The sequence below is a fragment of the Helianthus annuus genome, chromosome 17 (genome assembly GCF_002127325.2).
Source record: "Helianthus annuus cultivar XRQ/B chromosome 17, HanXRQr2.0-SUNRISE, whole genome shotgun sequence".
Lineage (NCBI taxonomy): Eukaryota > Viridiplantae > Streptophyta > Magnoliopsida > Asterales > Asteraceae > Helianthus > Helianthus annuus.
The window spans coordinates 107,570,787-107,589,839 of NC_035449.2; the positions used below are offsets into that span (position 1 = coordinate 107,570,787).

Here is a 19,053-nt window from a genome sequence, read left to right on the forward strand (position 1 = left end):
TGTGAGTATACTCGACCCCTTTTTGGTTTTAGCACTTTTGGGTGTTACATACGTTACTTATTCTAAATCACAATCGAATACACTACTCAATTACTTAAAACGCTAACCGTTACCGCATGTATTACGTGACTAAATGAATGCTTGTTGTTATGTTTACACGTGGAATGCTGTCTACCTGCCTTAACGACGATAGTACTATAGTTTGGACTCAGCACCCGTTCGCATGGGGGTTGTTAAGGACAATTACTTGCATGGATTACGGTGGTAATCATGTATTGCGAACTGCCTCGGGCAGTCAACCCGCAGTCATTGGTATCGATAGATCCATGTCGATAATTAACATGCTTTGTTTTCCTCTGTGTACGTGCTGGTTATGCGTAAACTATTTCGAACTCTATTATGCTATTATCAAACTTGTATGCTCACCTTTACATTATATGTATTGACTTTATTTTAACGTATGTGACAGGTATTTAAGATGCTTATCTGCTAGGAAGGCGAAGCTAGACTAAAAGTCTAGAGTATAGTTGTCTGTAGATCTTGCAGCTTGAGTCTCTAGACATAGATAAACAAATTTTTATATTTAAATCTGAGTTGTCGAAACAGAATATTTGACTAGATGTTATTTGTAATAATTTGTTTGCCATTTGAGGTACGATATGGGACGTATTATATAAATTGAATGGTAATGATAGTTGTTATGGAAACTTCTGGACAATCTGTTTCGCTCAGTGCCATGCCCTGATGATTCCGCCATCGGTTGGGGTGTGACAGATTGGTATCAGAGCCATAACTATAGGGAATTAGGCTAGACTCGACCGAGTCCGGGTCAAAGTCTTAGAGACCTAGACTATAGTTAGGAACCAACAGACCGAGCTTATGTGCTATATCATGTTATTTCTCGCTTACTCTACACTATCACTGCACTCGAATTTTCAAGAAAAGGCGAGTGATTAAGTCGGGATTAGGTGTGAAAACCGCAAACTCTCGACTAAATTGCTTGGTCAATATTGTTTCATCAATGACTTCTTGATATTTTTCAATAACGAACGCTTGTTTAACGAGGAAAATTATACCAAATCAGGAGTGAAATCCATATTTTGATGAATAATCTCCTCAATTTCACTAAAACCAGGAAGAAGTTGCTAAGCCAGGGGTGAAACCCTAACCTTGACAACTTGTTCCGACTTTTATTTATCTCACCAAGACATCGACGGACTCCAATGACCTGAACTCACGAGTATGACCTAGGGAATACGTGCTGGATGCCCAAGAATCGAGGCGGAAACACGATCCTGAAAGTCGAAATGTGATGACAAGTCTATTGAGAATAGTCGAATCGCTTTGGGTAGTCAATGTCTAATAGCTGCAGACAATCTACTTCTCGATTTTTATGTGTTTCGATTCTGAGCCCGCAACTGCTGACTCTGATAATTCGTCGATTTTACGTATTTTAAGTGTGTGTCTGTTTATGTGTTTAATTTTGGTATTTATTCGACCGACACACACGACTCGCATTGCTCTTCTACCTCAAAACGGTAACAAGTCGCTACATTATAGACGACATTATGCTACGATATACGCTTATACTATACTCATACGATTTTGCTATACTACTCGATATGCTATACACGACCGATATATATATACGAACGACACGCGAACTTGAATGATAGGTTTCTGTATTCTGACTGCCTCTGTGATTAAATACGTATATGTTTTCTGTGTTTCTGTGCTTCTGTGCCCTACGTGCTTATGTGCTTCTCTGACTACGTGAATCTGTGATTATGTGCTTATGTGTTTATGCGATACGTGTTTCGACGTGTTCCTGAGCTTTAGTAAGTAGTAGACGTGCGAGGTGAGATTCGATTTTGATGTGTCTGAGACCTACGACGATGTCTGTTGCAGACCATGTCGTCATCCGGACACCGAACCCCACTTACCCGCCAAGAAAAGAGAGACAGATGTCTTGCTGCTATCATCGCCAAGCAAGTAGCAAAAGCTGTGAGCGATGTCTATGAAAACGTCAGCAAATCTTCCGAGGAGTCAAGAACTGAAGCTCCCAAAGACGCTACCAAGACTGTTTTCAGCTTTAAACAGTTCAAGGCATGCGGACCAAAGGAATTCACCAGAGAAGATGGCCCAATAGCTATGTTTCAATGGTTTGATTCCATCGAAGTCACTCTGCGCCAAAGCGGCTGTCCAGAAAATCTCCGTACCCTAAACGCAACCGGCGTCTTCCAGTCTCGAGCTTTACACTGGTGGACGGCCGAACGAAACAAACGCGGAAATGATGCAGCTTATGAGCTGACATGGAAAGAGCTGAAAGCCATCATGATGGACGAATTCTGCCCTCCCCATGAACGCCAAAAGCTGGAGGACGAGTTTTGGAACATTAAGCAGAAGGATGGAGATAACGCTGCCTTGACTGCTCGATTTAAACAGCTCAGCATCATCTGTCCCGATCAAGTCAAGACGTCAGACATGGCCATCAAGAAGTACATTCGAGCTCTACCCGATTGTGTTGCCGATTTTATTCACGCCGCGAAGACGTCATCAATTGAAGAGACTTACTTGCTTGCCGCCGAGATCAACGACAAGCGAGTAAAGGCTGTTTTCTGGGATAAGCCCTCCAAGTCTCTGCATCAAGCTACCACTGCACCGACCGCCGAAACCGCCACTGCTCAACCATCCAAGTCGTCACGCCACAAGAAGAAGCACAACAACAACAGCTCCAGCAACAAGAACTGTGCTGTCACTACCACTGCTGCTCCTCTGCAAGCCGTACCGGCTCAGCAGCAGTCTCATCATCGACCAGCACCAGTTACTCAAGCGCCGCCAGCAAAGCGTGCTTACACAGGTCCCCACCCGCTCTGCCCGACATGCTCATATCATCACCCGGTGGGTCTTGCCTGTCGCTTCTGCGCTCATTGAAATTTGTACGGCCATTTTACTGCCAATTGTCGTTATGGTCCTCGTCAAGCCCCAGTTCAAGCCACTGCTCATTAAGCTCTACTCCCAGCCCCGCAAGGCCAACACGCAGATCAGGCACCCGCGATCAATGCTCGAGTCTGCTTTGCATGTGGTGACCCTAACCACTTTGCAAACATGTGCCCGAACAGGGTTGTGAAGCAAGAGCCCCAGCAGCAGCAACAAGTAGCACGCGCCAGAACCTTCAACATCAATGCTCGCCAAGCCCAGGCTGACAACAATGTGGTTAATGGTATGTTCCTTGTGAATGGTATTTATGCATCGTGTTTGTTTGATACTGGAGCCGATAACTGCTTTGTGTCGTTTGAATTCGAGAAGCTCCTTAGTCGTAAGCATTCTTATCTTCCCTCGTCATTAGAAGTTGAAGTCGCTACTGGAAGAACTGTCGTCGTTAATTCTGTTCTTCGTGATTGTACTCTCGAGCTCAACAATCACATCTTTCCAATCGACCTTATCCCGATGCAGCTCAGAAGTTTTGACATCATAGTAGGCATGGACTTTCTACGCGAAAACCATGCTGAAGTTGTATGCTTCGACAAGATGATTCGATTCTCGCTCGCGAATGGTGATTTATTATGTGTGTACGGTGAAACTGCTTCGAAAGGTCTCAAGCTCATGTCATGTGTCCAAGCTAGCAAGTATCTCCACAAGGAATACAGAGCTTTCTTGGCCAACATCGTAGTAGCGGAGAAGGAAAAGAAAAGGAAGACAGAAATCAGAGACGTCCCTGTGGTCCGTGAATTTCCTCAGGTGTTCCCTGATGATCTTCCCGGATTACCGCCCAGTCGTGATATCGACTTCCGTATCGACCTCATTCCGGGAGCTAAACCCGTAGCCAAAGCCCCTTATCGACTCGCGCCATCCGAAATGCGGGAACTCTCGAACCAACTCCAGGAGTTACTTGAAAAAGGCTTTATTCGCCCGAGCACCTCTCCTTGGGGCGCACCAGTCCTTTTCGTCAAAAAGAAGGATGGGTCGTTCAGGATGTGTGTCGACTACCAGGAATTGAATAAGTTGACCATCAAGAACCGTTACCCCCTACCTCGCATCGACGATTTGTTTGATCAGCTACAAGGTGCTACGTGTTTCTTGAAGATCGATCTACGCTCAGGCTATCATCAGTTACGTATTTAGGAAGAAGATATTCCAAAAACTGCTTTTTCGCACGCGCTACGGCCACTATGAGTTCGTTGTTATGCCTTTTGGTTTAACCAACGCACCCGTGGTTTTCATGGATCTGATGAATCGTGTGTGTAAGCCGTATCTTGACCGTTTCGTCATCGTGTTCATCGACGACGTCTTGATTTATTCCAAATCGAAAGCCGAACACGCGCAACATCTACGTTTGGTTCTCGAGTTACTCCAGGGGAACCAACTCTATGCCAAGTTCTCCAAGTGCGAATTCTGGTTAGAAGAGGTTCAGTTTCTGGGTCACATCGTGAATAGTCAAGGTATCCATGTCGACCCTGCGAAGATTGAAGCAGTTAAGAGTTGGATTACACCAAAGAACCCGTCTGAAGTCCGTTCTTTTCTCGGATTAGCGGGCTATTATCGACGATTTATCGAAGGATTCTCTAAGATCGTTGTGTCGCTTACCGTTCTTACGCATAAAGACATGTCTTTTGTTTGGGGAACCGAACAAGAGTCTGCCTTCCAAACCCTCAAGCATAAGCTTTGCAATGCTCCTGTTCTCTCATTGCCCGATGGGAACGACGATTTCATTGTCTACTGTGATGCTTCCAACCTTGGCCTTGGTTGTGTCCTCATGCAACGAGACAAGTTATAGCTTACGCTTCTTGACAGCTCAAAATCCACGAGAAGAACTACACAACCCATGATCTCGAGCTAGGCGCGGTTATTTTTGCATTAAAGATTTGGCGACACTACTTGTATGGTACCAAGTGTACGATCTTCACCGATCACAGGAGTTTACAACACATCTTTAATCAGAGAGAACTCAATATGCGTCAACGCCGATGGGTAGAACTCCTCAACGATTACGACTGTGAGATTCGTTATCACCCAGGCAAGGCAAATGTTGTTGCCGACGCGCTCAGCAGACGGAGTTATTTGCTCAGTATTCGTCATACCCAAGCCCAACACGATCTTGAAACCCTCATCCGCGAAGCCCAACATGCTTGCTTTAATGAACGCACCTTGAAGAAGGAGAGAATCTATCACGATGGAGCTCAGCTTGTAAGCAAATCGAATGGGATCTTCTATTTTCTGGACCAAATTTGGATTCCTAAGCGGACCGAATTGCGAAGGATTTTAATGGACGAAGCTCACAAATCTCGGTATTCTATTCATCCCGGTGCCGATAAAATGTACCAGGATCTTCGCTACAAGTACTGGTGGCCGGGTATGAAAAGGGATATCGCTCTCTATGTCGGAAGATGCCTGACTTGTGCAAGGGTCAAGGCTGAACATCAAAGACCCTCTGGCTTACTCGAACAACCGCCAATCCCTATATGGAAGTGGGAGAGTATAGCTATGGATTTCATAACCAAGCTTCCCCACGTCATCAGGTCACGACAGCATTTGGGTTGTCGTTGATCGTTTAACCAAATCAGCCCACTTTTTACCAATACGGGAAGACTACAAGGTAGAACGATTAGCCCGAATCTACACCGACGAGATCATTTGTAATCATGGTACGCCTCGTGACATCATCTCTGACCATGATGCTCGGTTTACGTCGCGATTGTGGGAAACGTTTCAAGCAGCACTCGGTACGTCGCTCAACCTGAGTACCGCATTCCATCAACAGACCGACGGACAGACTGAAAGAACGATCCGTACTCTCGAAGACATGCTCCGTGCATGTGTCATAGACTTTGGCGGTAATTGGAACAAATATCTACCGCTAGTCGAATTCTCGTACAATAACAGTTATCATACCAGCATCCAAATGGCACCATTTAAGGCCCTATATGGAAGAAGATGTCGATCGGCTATTGTGTGGCATGAGATCGGTCACTCGCAATTAACCGGTCCTGAGCTATTGCAAGAAACGATTGACAAAGTCCTCTAGATTCAAGACAACTTGTCGAAAGCCCGGGATAGACAGAAAAGTTACGCCGACAAAAGACGCAAGCCCCTTGAATTTGATGTTGGCGACTACGTACTCTTAAAGGTATCACCTTGTAAGGGTGTGGTCAGATTCGGCAAGAAAGGGAAACTAGCGCCTCGATATGTTGGACCTTTTAAGATTTTGGAAAGGATCAGAAAAGTCGCCTACAGACTCGAACTACCGGAGGAACTCAGTAACGTCCACCCGACTTTCCATGTGTCAAACCTCCGAAAATGCCTGGCTGAGCATGATCTAATTGTACCTCTCGACGACCTTCAAATAAACGAAATGCTACACTTCGTGGAGAAGCCTGTCGAAATCATGGATCGCCAAACCAAGCAACTCAGACGCTCGCGCATTCCTATTGTGAAAGTCCGATGGGAAGACAAACGAGGCGCAGAGTTCACTTGGGAACTCGAAAGCGACATGAAGGCGAAGTACCCGCAGTTGTTCAAGTGAAAGTCTAGAGAGAGAAAGTTCTCAAACGTGATTCACGGTGATGTACAGCTTTCAGCCTAATTTTGGGACGAAATTCCCTAAACAAGGGGAGGCTGTAACACACCGTGTTACCGAAAGTCAAGTCAAAGTCAAGATTGACTACTTTGACCTTAGTTAGTCTATTTTGTGTTCATGCTTACGTTAGTTGTATTATGTGGAGTAATTAATTACAATCGAACTAATCGAAGTTTATTTATCGACGCGAACCGCTTTACGACTGTGAATAATAGGAAGTAACAATGCGATAAAGTCAATTAACCAATAGTCGAGCTAATCCAATCATCATCGAACTCGAGACTCGAATTACGCGAATTTTGGGGTTAATATGTGTGTATGTGTGCCTTGTGTGTTACCTGTGCATGTTTACTTTATGTTATGTGTGATAATCAATCGAAACTCGAATCGAAACTCGAACTCAATCAAACTCAATCAAAATCGAATTATGATAATTGATGGCGAAAAGACAGCGCGAGACTTAGATGATTGTATGTTAGATATAGTGGTTGGGATTAAAAGTAATCTGAACAGGAAACTCTATCGTATTCTCATCAAACGCAATCGAAATCGAATTATCAGAAATCGTCGCACCGAACGCTCGAATCAGGCAGCTGAACGATCAGGCTCTCAGCCGATCGAACGGCCCAGCCGATTGGACTACTGTCCGATCGGCCAGCCCTTTCCAGTTTTGGCATCCTATAAATACCCTTGTCATTGTCATCTTTACCAGTTTTGGAAAGCTCTGACCGACCAACTCGTGCTCCCCTTCTTTTCTCAGATTCCTTCCGATTCCGGTAAGATTTCATCCTAAATCTTGTATTTTCTTGATCTATACACACTCCTACACCTTTCTATCTTTCAAATCTTGATTTCTAACCGTGAAATCATCAAGATTCAAGTGTTCTAGGATGATGTCATCATGGTGTTCTTGAAGAACTTCATGTTTTGGCTTCGATCCACCAAGAATCACTTGGATCTAGCCGATTTCCACATAAACAAGCAAAGATCTTTCATAGATCTGAACATTTCTCGGTGAATAGGATTGAAAGATGGTTTTCCAACTTTCTTTCAACTCTTTTACACTCAATGCCTTCAAACCGATAGGAACGGAGCTTGTGCCAACTTGCTAATCATTTCGGTGGTTGCACGACTCAAGATCCGGATTCTATCCACGAGGTTCACCGACTTCGGGTTAAACGTTAAACTCCGTTCCGAATAGTTCACCGGCCGGATTTGGGTGATTCCTGTCCGATCAGGAGGAACAAGTGAGAACGAGGGTTCTATGGTTCAACTTGTTGTCAAAACACCTCGATATAACATCAAACAATCAGAACAGCCAAGGGTTAGACGAACAAGCTGATCAGCTCAGGATGCTGACCGATCGGACTGACTGTCCGAACAGACAGCCCAGCCGATCGGACAATCAGCCGATCGACCAGGCCAGCCAATCGGCTAGCACCTGGCCCCACACTTGAACAATTCCATGAAGTCTAGTATTGAACGAACTACTGTTCGATCGGACTATCGTCTGATCTGAAGTACTCTTCGGATCATGAGATATTATGCTTCAACACTTAATCAATTTTCAACATGTTCAACGCGTTGGAGTGCCACCCGATCGAACAGCCGTCCGATCAGGTGACACCATGATAAGAACTTGTTTGCTGAAGTACCTAACCGACCGGTTAGCCGGCCGATCGAACAGACCGTTCGATCGATCGACATGAAAGGTAAAGATACTTCAATGTTTTCAAATTACTACAACGGAAACTTCAAAAGTCAAACCATCATACACAAACACATCCTTCTCAAAGGAAGAAACAATCCACTCGAACAGCCATCCGATCGGCCTACTGACCGACCGGACAGGCTGTCCGAACGGAATGCCAATCTGAACGGTCAAGCCGTTCGATCAGACAACCGTCCGATCGACCATCTGTCCGACCCTCCAACACTTGTTTTCCGTTTTACGCGTTGCTTATCGTTATGACTATCGAACTATTCAGGCTAACCCTACTCTCAAGTGCTCCCTTCAATCCATCAGTCATTGTGAGTATACTCGACCCCTTTTTGCTTTTAGCAGTTTTGGGTATTACATACGTTACTTATTCTAAATCACAATCGAACACACTACTCAATTACTTTAAACGCTAACCGTTACCGCATGTATTACGTGACTAAATGAATGCTTGTTGTTATGTTTACACGTGGAATGTTGTCTACCTGCCTTAACGACGATAGTACTATAGTCTGGACTCAGCACCCGTTCGCACGGGGGTTGTTAAGGACAATTACTTGCATGGATTATAGTGGTAATCATGTATTGCGAACTGCCTCGGGCAGTCAACCCGCAGTCATTGGTATCGATAGATCCATGTCGATAATTAACATGCTTTGTTTTCCTCTGTGTACGTGTTGGTTATGCGTAAACTATTTCGAACTCTATTATGCTATTATCAAACTTGTATGCTCACCTTTACATTATATGTATTGACTTTATTTTAACGTATGCGACAGGTATTTAAGATGCTTATCTGCTAGGAAGGCGAAGCTAGAATAAAAGTCTAGAGTATAGTTGTCTGTAGATCTTGCAGCTTGAGTCTCTAGACATAGATAAACCAATTTTTATATTTAAATCTGAGTTGTCGAAACAAAATATTTGACTAGATGTTATTTGTAATAATTTGTTTGCCATTTGAGGTATGGTATGGGACGTATTATATAAATTGAATAGTAATGATAGTTGTTATGGAAACTTCTGAACAATCTGTTTCGCTCAGTGCCATACCCCGATGATTCCGCCATCGGTTGGGGTGTGACACAATACCCATGCCATAGTTGGTGCTCAAACAAAGTTCTAGTGCCCCCTAATTGCTATGCTTACAGATTCTGAGTAACACTAGATACGAAACCTACAGACCATATACAACACAAATGTGTATCCAACATCACATATCAAGCCTCAAAAAATATCTTTTTCGGTTAGAGTTGTTAGCTTGCGTTTCTTGTCGAATCCTTAGTGTTTTTTTATCCATAATCCATAGTTTTGCACCATCAAACAAACTAACTTGTTATATATATTAGAAGTTTAAACACTCTCATAGCCAAAAGAATATGTGTTATAGATCAAGAACATATTTCTTTTTGTTTACCATACTTAATCATGACAAAGAACATTAAAATCATTTAGAAAAGGCCTTATAAATTTGGTTTTTGGCTGGAATTTTCTTAGAACACTTGGGATCAAAAGTGAAATGAACATAGAAATGTTTTAGGTTGGTTTTTAAAATGTTTGTGAGGTGTGTGTATGTGTGTTTGGCTTGTTTGGCCCGATCGAAACTCAAAGGGAGACAAGTGTCCCTCTTTGACCCTTTGGCCACACATTTTCAACAGCAACAAAATCAAGTGTCAATAGTGGTGGCCTTTCATTGGGCTAAATGGGCGGCAGGGAAAATAGTGTCAGGCAGCTGCCTGCCTGACACTCTATTATTCGCCCAACAAATTTACGATTTTATCCCCTTTAAAATTACGATTTTGCCATTAGTTAAAAATTATGTTTTGGCACTCGCGTAAAAATAAATTTACGCTTATACTCCCAGCTAAATATTTCAATTTTGTCCCCGGTTAAAAATTACGATTTTGCCCCGTTTCAATTTACAGTTTTGCCATTAGTTTTTTTTCCTTAAAAATACGATTTTCCCATCAGTTCAAAGTTATGTTTTTACCCTCACTTAAAAATAAATTTACGCTTTCGCTCCCAGCTAAAAGTTCCAATTTTGCCCTCGGCTCAAAATTACGATTTTGCCCCGTATAAATTTGTAGTTCTGCCATTAGTTTTTTTTTCTGACAGCCAAGTTACGATTTTACCCTCAACTTAAATTTACATTTTCCCCATCGTTTTTGTTTGTTTTCCTGGTGACATTACAAGTTTGCCCCCAATGTAAAATTACAGTCGTGCCGGCAACTTCCTGGCACTCCCCCGTTGGTCCATTTAGTTTACAGTTTATCTCCGAATTAAAATTATGATTTGTCCCTCAGTTAAAAATTACGTTTTTCCCATCGTTTTAGTTTTTTTTTTACCAAAACTATAAAGGTTTTTTGTTTTAATTGGTTTACTCGATTTAATTTTTTTCGTGTCAACGAGTTGCCTAACACTAGCTCATTAGTCCTGAAAAATTACAGTTTTGCCCTGAGCCCAAAATTACGGTCTTATCATCGTTTTTGTTTTTTTTTCCTAGCAAAATTATGAGTTAACTGCCATTTTCTTCCCTGTGGTTTGGTCACTTTGGCCATTTCAGTTCATTTTTCAAAAATGCGTCATTTTCGTCCCCCACGTTCTGGAAAGGTGTCATTTCAGTCCAAAAATCATAACCCAGTTAAGTCAGTTAGTAAATAAGGACTGATTGTGTAAATTTGTAACATAAAGGACCATTTAAGTAAATATTAAACACCACCACCACTAGCCCTGCCACCACCACCAGTCCGCTGCCACCACCACCACCGCCACCGCCACCGCCACCACAGCCCTGCCACCACCACCACAGCCCTGCCACCACAGCCCTGCCACCACCACCACAGCCCTGCCACCACCACCACTCCGCTGCCACCACCACTCTCACAGATCGTAAACAACTCCCCACGCTTTGTAATTTTTCAATAAGCATGCCCGACACCACGTGAAATCGGAGTTTTTATAAAAAATTCAAAGTGGAATTAATCCACAGAAGTTTGTCGATTAAGTGTCAAATTGTTGTGTTATTTAGAGTCCCTGAACCCATACGAAACTCTCACACCCTTCAAAATCCTTTACCCCTTCGAAAATACCCTCTGTTCTGCAAGTCTCGCCGGAATACCCGTCGCTGGAGACTGTCGCCACGCCGTTGCACGCGATACCGGATCGGTTTTAATCTCCCAATCGGTATGTTTATACTTGTACAATGTTTCTGCAAGTTTAATTTGAATATTATCCGGTATTGATCGAGAATTAGGCCGTTTGACTTCTGTTGACCGTTTTGGGGAAGACGATGAACAGTAGCATGGTCTCCACCACCGCCGCCGGAACCACCACCATCAACGTCATCATCGTCATCATCTGGGGAAGGCAGCCCCACCGTCGCCGGTTCTCTCTCCCGCCTCGTTATCTCTCTCTCCCTCTCTCTCTCTCCGACTTTCTCCCTCTCTCGTCTGATATGATGATGAACCGGCTGTGGTGGCGGTGGTGGCAGGGCTGTGGTGGTGGTGGCAGGGCTGTGGTGGTGGTGGTGGCAGCGGAGTGGTGGTGGTGGCAGGGCTGTGGTGGCGGTGGTGGCAGCGGAGTGGTGGTGGTGGCAGGGCTAGTGGTGGTGGTGTTTAATATTTACTTAAATGGTCCTTTATGTTACAAATTTACACAATCAGTCCTTATTTACTAACTGACTTAACTGGGTTATGATTTTTGGACTGAAATGGCACCTTTCCAGAACGTGGGGGACGAAAATGGCGCATTTTTGAAAAATGGACTGAAATGGCCAAAGTGACCAAACCACAGGGACGAAAATGGCAGTTAACTCCAAAATTATAGTAGTCTTTTTTTAATTGGTTGAGAATTATTCGGCCATCGTCCCGCAACGCGGGCGGGGCATCTACTAGTTTCTCAACAATAGGATGAGATTAACCAGATTTTTATAATTTTTGAACAATAACGGGTTAAAAAATTCCCCCAGTTCGGTAAACGGTCGCGGAAAGAACAGTTTTTTTTTCGCACGGTTTTTGCGTTTAGAAAAAAACGAACCGTACGTTTAACGAAAACCAAAACACTTTCATGTATTTACTTAAAATATCTTAAATTAATATTTTACAACTCCTTTTAGGCTTGACAAATGATACAATGCATGTTTGGATAATACAATGCGTGTTAAAATCGAAGGCGTTTTGTTAAACATAAACTATTTTGTTTAATGTCTTTGCTACATGTTAAGGCCTTAATGTCCCTATGTTATAGGCTAAGTATAATGTTTACATAAATCCGTACCCTGAGGTCCGTTTACAGCACATACGGTTTCGTTTCGTTAGTCGTGTAAACACAGTGCTTCGATTTAAATTTCACTATCATATATAGCTATGTATATACTAAAGCAATGTGATAATTATTACGCTTTAATTTTAAAATAGTAATCATATATAGGTAGGTATGTATGTATTAAAGCATTGTGATCATTATTACGCTTTAATTTTAAAGTAACGTTGTAATTATTATACTAGAACTGCGACTAAAGTGACAGTGTAATAATGCTTGTGCAACAAAAAAAAAATTGTGTTGTAATGACCATGCTACTATTTTGCACGTTAAATAATGTTGCCTCATCTCACCCCTATATATGCGTGTCTTTTATTTAAATTAGTTTTGTTATTTTTTTTTAAAAAAATTAAGAAGTTAACCTTTTATAAATCAAATAATATGAAATTAAAAAAACATATAATTAACTCTAATAAATAAAAAAAAACTATAATAATTCAATGTAAAAAATGGTGATGATGGTACATATTTTATTACAAAAATAGAATTATTAACACAAGATAGAAATTACCTAAAAAATAATATCTTTTTTGTAATAATGTTTTAACACAAAAATGGGAACTTTTAAAAACTAGGTTGGGATCTTAATCACCTTAAGCCAGAACTGATGCAATATGTACACCTTGTGGTGCATGTTGTACAAGTCATAATTCAAAGATTGGACTAAGAAGGATACAAGTATATTGCATAAATGTTCCATTTACTTTATTGCATATTCTGTGTTGTGGACTTGGGGTCATAATAATATCTGTTACAAATCTGGTGTATAAAAATTGATTGGTGCTTACTTGCCCCCCACTCCGAAGTCGAATGTGACTTGATCATCAAGTTTAAGCGGCAACTTTCTTAGCCGTCACGGAATTAATGATGGTTGCAAAATCAGAACCCTGCATACAACATTAACAAGTTAGGCGTAAGATGTACTTAAAAACATGTAAGTATGATTAGTGGCGAAGCTTGAGATTTCCGACCGGGGGGTCGAAACGTATATACCCAAAAATTTCTATAAAACGGGGGGTCGAAAACGTATATACCCAAAAATTTCTATACGAAAACTACATACTCTCCGCTACTGAGCGAAAAGTTCAGGGGGTCGGCCACCCCCTCCCGCCTACACTATCCTTTGCCCATGATTATGAATTGGGTCCATGTGGGTTATGTTTATCTTAAGGTCAATTCATATAAGTTGGCTAATGGGGTTGATAGTTGCACAAAGTCTTATCCCCCATGCATAGGGTTGTTAAAATAGCTCATGGCTCCCAACTCACTTGCAGGTTCACATAAACTAACTCGATAAAAACCGTTACCAGTTTGGCTCGAGCGCGCTGCACTTATAAATGTCCGCACTGTTGAAACCAAACTGAAGTTAGTAGGCCGGTTTCAGACTCTTGACAATTTTTGGCGGTTTAACAGTTCGGCTACGGATGTTTAGCCTTTATTATTTATATTCTTTTTTCATTTGTAGGAATAGGTGGTTATGATTTATGAATGTATTACATTCATGAATCATCTTTATCATATTTAAAAATTTTATACAAACAATTTTGGAGCCAATGTGGGGCTAGCCCACTTGGTAGAGACAAATTCCTCTTAAAGGGAGGGGAGGTCCCATAGTTATTAAAGGCGCTAGGCACACTCAAGGCGCATAGGCCTCGCCTGGGGGCTAGGCACAAAGCGCAAAAAAAGCAATAGCCTGAGAAAAATAAAGCGCATAATGAAAAAAAATTAAAAATATATTATGTATTAGAAAAAGAATACTATTCTTTAAATAAAATAAACAAAATCTATCATATAACAATTTATATCATTTATTTAGTACCAAAAGTTCTAAAATATTAGTGTATTAGTGCAGAAAAGTAGTTTTCCTTAGATAAAAGTATGGATCTGGCTAGAATCTTGCCGGAATTTAGAAAATTTAGCCGGAAACTATCTGGAATCTAGGAATCTCGCCGGAATGTGCACCTGAACCATCACCCATCACCTGGAGAATTAAAGCGCAATTTCCTCGACTTAAGGCGCAACTGCCTCGCCTCGCCTGAAAAATGGGCCTAGGCGCAAGAGGCGATGGCTTTTAACAACTATGAGAGGTCCCAGGTTCAAAAAAAAAAACAATTTTGGAGAAAACTAAAAAGTTGGTTCAACCTATCAAAACCGAACTATCAAACCGCCAAACTGCTAAATCACACTTATTCAGCCACCCACGTCATTTTTTTAAGAAAGGCAACTCACACACCCATCTATAATCTACTCCTACCGCAGTTTACAGCAAGACTTGAACCCACGACCTCAAAGGGACCATTTACACACCAAGATACCATTAGGCCACGCCACGTTGATTTGGTTCGTCATTTCTCGAAACCGGAGTTACTAGTTCGGCCTAGAATAGTAGAATTTCCGTCAAAACCGAACAATCCAGGACATGAACACCCCTAGCCGCAAGCTGAAGGAAGTGACTCTTTCGTTGCACAGAGTTGGACACTTTCCTCAGGGGAAGTGTAGGCAACAGAGAGGCCCCGTGCAGTCCATATAAATCCCCTCGTATATTCGTGGTTTGGTACTATATTATTAAAGAAAATTATGCAGTTTGACATTGTTAACTTGTTATTTGAGACTTTCTAAGAAAGTAACAGACAAATAGCCAGCTAATCAAATACAAGTCGATTCATGGCTCGGTTTGATAATTTCTTAAATTGTTTTAACTCAAAGATTTAGATTATTGTAATTAAATTGTTTTGTAATTTAAATAAGGAATGCGCTAAATATTCTGACAAAAATGGTCAAACTAGGATGAGAAGTCACATCCTTCCTACCATATTATACCCACTGCTTTAGAAGCGCGTATGATGTGTTCATACAATAGCCATGAACAACAGAACAAAAAGAAAGAAGATAAGATTTATAATAATACCTTTAACGAAGCACCACCCACAAGGAATCCATCAATGTCTTCTTTCTTCGCCAGCTCAGCAGAGTTTCCCGCATTTACAGATCCTGAGGAGGTAAAACAAAACTAATCACTTATGTGCAAGCACCTAAACAGGTTTAAAAATGAAAAAAAAGTAAGAAAAAAGAAAACCTTGCATGATTTTACAGAAACAAGATATTTAGGACAAAGACAAAAGTTGATATATACCTCCATAGATGATACGTGTCTTAGATGCAACTTCGGGTGATACGTTTTTAGCAAGCCAATCACGAACAGCCACGTGTACTTCCTGAGCCTGCTCAGGTGAAGCCACTTTCCCGGTTCCGATAGCCCATACAGGCTCGTATGCAATAACAATGTTGTCCCAACTGGGCACCGCATCTGCACATGTTACATATTAAACTAATGACTATCATACCCTTCTCCCATAATTGTTAAAAAGCCATCGCCTCTTGCGCCTAGGCCCATTTTTCAGGCGAGGCGAATGCACTTTAATTCTCAAGGTTATGGTTCAGTCGTAGATTTCAGCCAGGTTTTTACGTTTATCTAAGGAAAACTACTTTTCTACACCAATACATACACTAATATTTTAGAACTTTTGATACTAAATAGATTATATTAAATGTTATATAATAACTTTTGTTTATTTTATTTGAAGAATATTATTATTATTATTCTAACACATAAAATATTTTAAATTCTTTTTCATTGTGTGCATTTTTTTCTCAAGCCCTCCCTTTTTTTGCGCCTTGCGCCTAGGCCCAAGGCGAGGCCTATGCACCTTGAGTGCACCTAGCGCCATTAATAACAATCGATAAGATTTGACTTTTTTGAGTGTAAGAAAGAAGACCTGCCTGCATAGGCCTTCAGTTGTTTGAAACAAACTTCAAAAGTTTTGCCTGCTTCTCTATCTTCCAACAGTTCTCCTATGCAAGCAATTACTCCAAGATTCTGGCCCAAGGCATACGCAGCCTTCTTCCCTATAAACTGATATTCCAAGTACATTTAGACCTTTCAAAACGGCCTCATATATTTTGGCAACAAAGTTGACTTTTCAACTTTGTATTTAGATTAGTAAACTACCTGATCATCTTCCCCAATCACATGTCTCCTCTCGGAATGTCCAAGGATTACCCATTTGCATCCAATATCTTTCAATTGCTCAGCACTGCAATTACAAGATTGCAAAGTAAACGTGTAACCCGAACACGACCCTTGTTTCATCTAAAAGAGTTTCAAACAGATTACTCAGGTTGGTGACCTGTTTAACTAAACGGGTAAACATGTCAACCCAAACACTACCCGCTTAATTAAATTGGCTTGTTTTGACTTGATTTTATTAATGTATCATGTAAAACATTATTATTATGTTAAATAAAGATGAATACCTTATCTCTCCGGTGAAGGCTCCTCCTTTCCCAATCCAAGAATTTTGAGCAGCTATCTCAATGCGATCAGTTAATGAGCTTTTAACTTGATCTATATAAACAAAAGGGGGTCCCACAACAACGTCTGCACGGTTCATAATTTTAAACAGCATATATTAAAGATCAGATGCTCAGTGAATAAATTACTACACCACAAGAAGATCAAGAATTCATATTATCACATGAATAGCACGCTTCGTATAGTTGGCTTCTTTTTTGTAATAGATTATATAAAATCGCATTGAATTAATAGATACAAGTGTACACAGGTTAACTAATTCACACCTCTTGTATAATACTTAAGTAATCGCATTTAAAACAGTATGTGCTATTCTTATTATGTTACAATATCATTCAGATAGAACAACTAACCAACGTCAGGCTCCAAAGTTGCACTGTTCAAGTCTGAGACTAGCTGTTTGATAGCATCTTTTGTTCCGTTCTAAAACAAAAATTACAAGACATGTCATTAGGGGACTCTACAACTAGGTGAAATAGGAATGCCGGTTGAGCTTGACTTAGGGTGAAAGGGGTGCTCCCCTCATGAGGGTAACTTCCCACCAATCATTTCTTGCCATGTCAAGTTCCCTCTCCAACTCCCATCTTGCTCTTAATCACAAGGGGTGGTTTCACCCAAACCATTTTTTTTTTAAAAAAAAAAAGGAAAAATGTATGATTTGTTGGAAAATAGTGGGGCCCACTATACACCCCTCTCTATCCTCTTCCCTCCTCTCCCCTACAAGCGGTGAACACTCCCCGCACCCACCCGTTCACCCTTAGGTGTATAAATCAGGCAGAAGACATAAAGAGGTTTTACATGTACATTCACTTTTGTATAATATATTTTAAAGAGAACGAGACTGACAAATATCTAGTCCTATTCTTTAATTTAAAATGATATGCATATAATTGAAAACATCCTTTTACCAGGCAGACATTAGGATGGAAATCCATTACATTTACAAGTATCTTTTAAAATCATAGGAGCAAAGATACATGTAAAAATTATGGTGTTGCAACTTGCAAACATGATAGGTTTGTTGGGGATTGAATGGTGCATAGGGGTTGTTCATACAATGTCGTCGTCATTCGTATATTTGTTGGTGCCAAAAATCCATGGTGTTTACAACTTTAATCGGGGATGTGGGAAAACACGAAGCAAGGCTACTTACACATTTCCAGTTGCCGCCAACAAAGAACTGTAACAAAAGAAAATAACTGTCATCAGTGACTGGTGTTGAGAAAAGAATGCTGTATAGCACATAGATTTATATTCAATCTGACCATTCAAAATCTCAATTTAAAAGTTCAAAGGACGTCTTTATTAACATCTTCAGAAACAGAATAAGCTTTCCTTTTCAAATGCAAGTTTTACAAAAAAATGCATCTTATTTGTTAGAAACAGACAAGTCTTGTTTATCAACAACTCTGAATCATTTGTTCAACTGGTTTAGAAACGGGTACCAGTCGCTATCATAAGTATAGATTTCAGTAACCCTAACCGAAGTAGGTGTTGATTATTGACTACTACAATTAGCAATTGATCGATAATAAGAGCAAAATGGAACATAAATGTATACCTTGCCGGTGCCGGCCATGGCGATGATGCTGCTAGAAGGTCGAGCAGAAGCAGAAGAGAAACGAATGTGAGAATTGACGGATTGAAAGAAGAAGGACTGCGTTGTGGAGGAGCGGCGGAGTCCGGAGAATAGCGGCGGGGGAGCAGCGGCGGAAAGTTGAGAAGTTGATAGCATCGCCATTGCTGCTAGGGATACTGTTGTGGTTGGTTGGAGTCTACACGACAAACTTCATTTTTAGCTTTTATTTTATTTTACTTTAGGTAATTTGCTCTAAAGTGTTTGTTGCTATGAAAAAAAAAAGTTAGTAACATTATTACTATTACTATTATTAGGTAGAAGATCATGTAAAAAGACCTAAAGTATGAAAAAGGTAAGAAAGAATCTCAGCTTTTGATCTAATGGTTGAGATCAATAAAGACCAAATTGTAAAATATTTTCATTAATTTGGACTGATTTGAAATATCTAGGGGCAATATAGTTTTTTAAACCTACTAGAAATTAGGTAA

The 19,053-nt window shown here is 40.9% G+C and overlaps 1 protein-coding gene across 1 annotated transcript; it reads right to left on the bottom strand.

Moving 5' to 3' along the window:
- Positions 1-13,272: 13,272 nt before the first annotated feature.
- Positions 13,273-18,774, bottom strand: LOC110897469 (triosephosphate isomerase, chloroplastic). Its single transcript, XM_022144220.2, has 9 exons — positions 18,548-18,774; positions 18,140-18,166; positions 17,340-17,409; positions 16,929-17,052; positions 16,624-16,708; positions 16,395-16,527; positions 15,748-15,921; positions 15,523-15,605; positions 13,273-13,501 (listed from the first exon to the last, which is right to left on the bottom strand). The coding sequence occupies exons 1-9, from the start codon at positions 18,725-18,727 to the stop codon at positions 13,445-13,447; spliced, it is 933 nt and encodes a 310-aa protein (XP_021999912.1). The 5' UTR covers positions 18,728-18,774; the 3' UTR covers positions 13,273-13,444.
- Between the last annotated feature and the right edge of the window lie 279 nt (positions 18,775-19,053).

Excerpts from the sequence above, each read along its gene's own strand:
- LOC110897469 (XM_022144220.2), bottom strand. The coding sequence starts at position 18,727 with ATGGCGATGCTATCAACTTCTCAACTTTCCGCCGCTGCTCCCCCGCCG. Across the intron at positions 17,410-18,139 it reads TTGGCGGCAACTGGAAATGT|AACGGAACAAAAGATGCTAT; the intron begins GTAAGTAGCCTT and ends TTTTTGTTTTAG. Across the intron at positions 15,606-15,747 it reads GACACGTATCATCTATGGAG|GATCTGTAAATGCGGGAAAC; the intron begins GTATATATCAAC and ends TTACCTCCTCAG.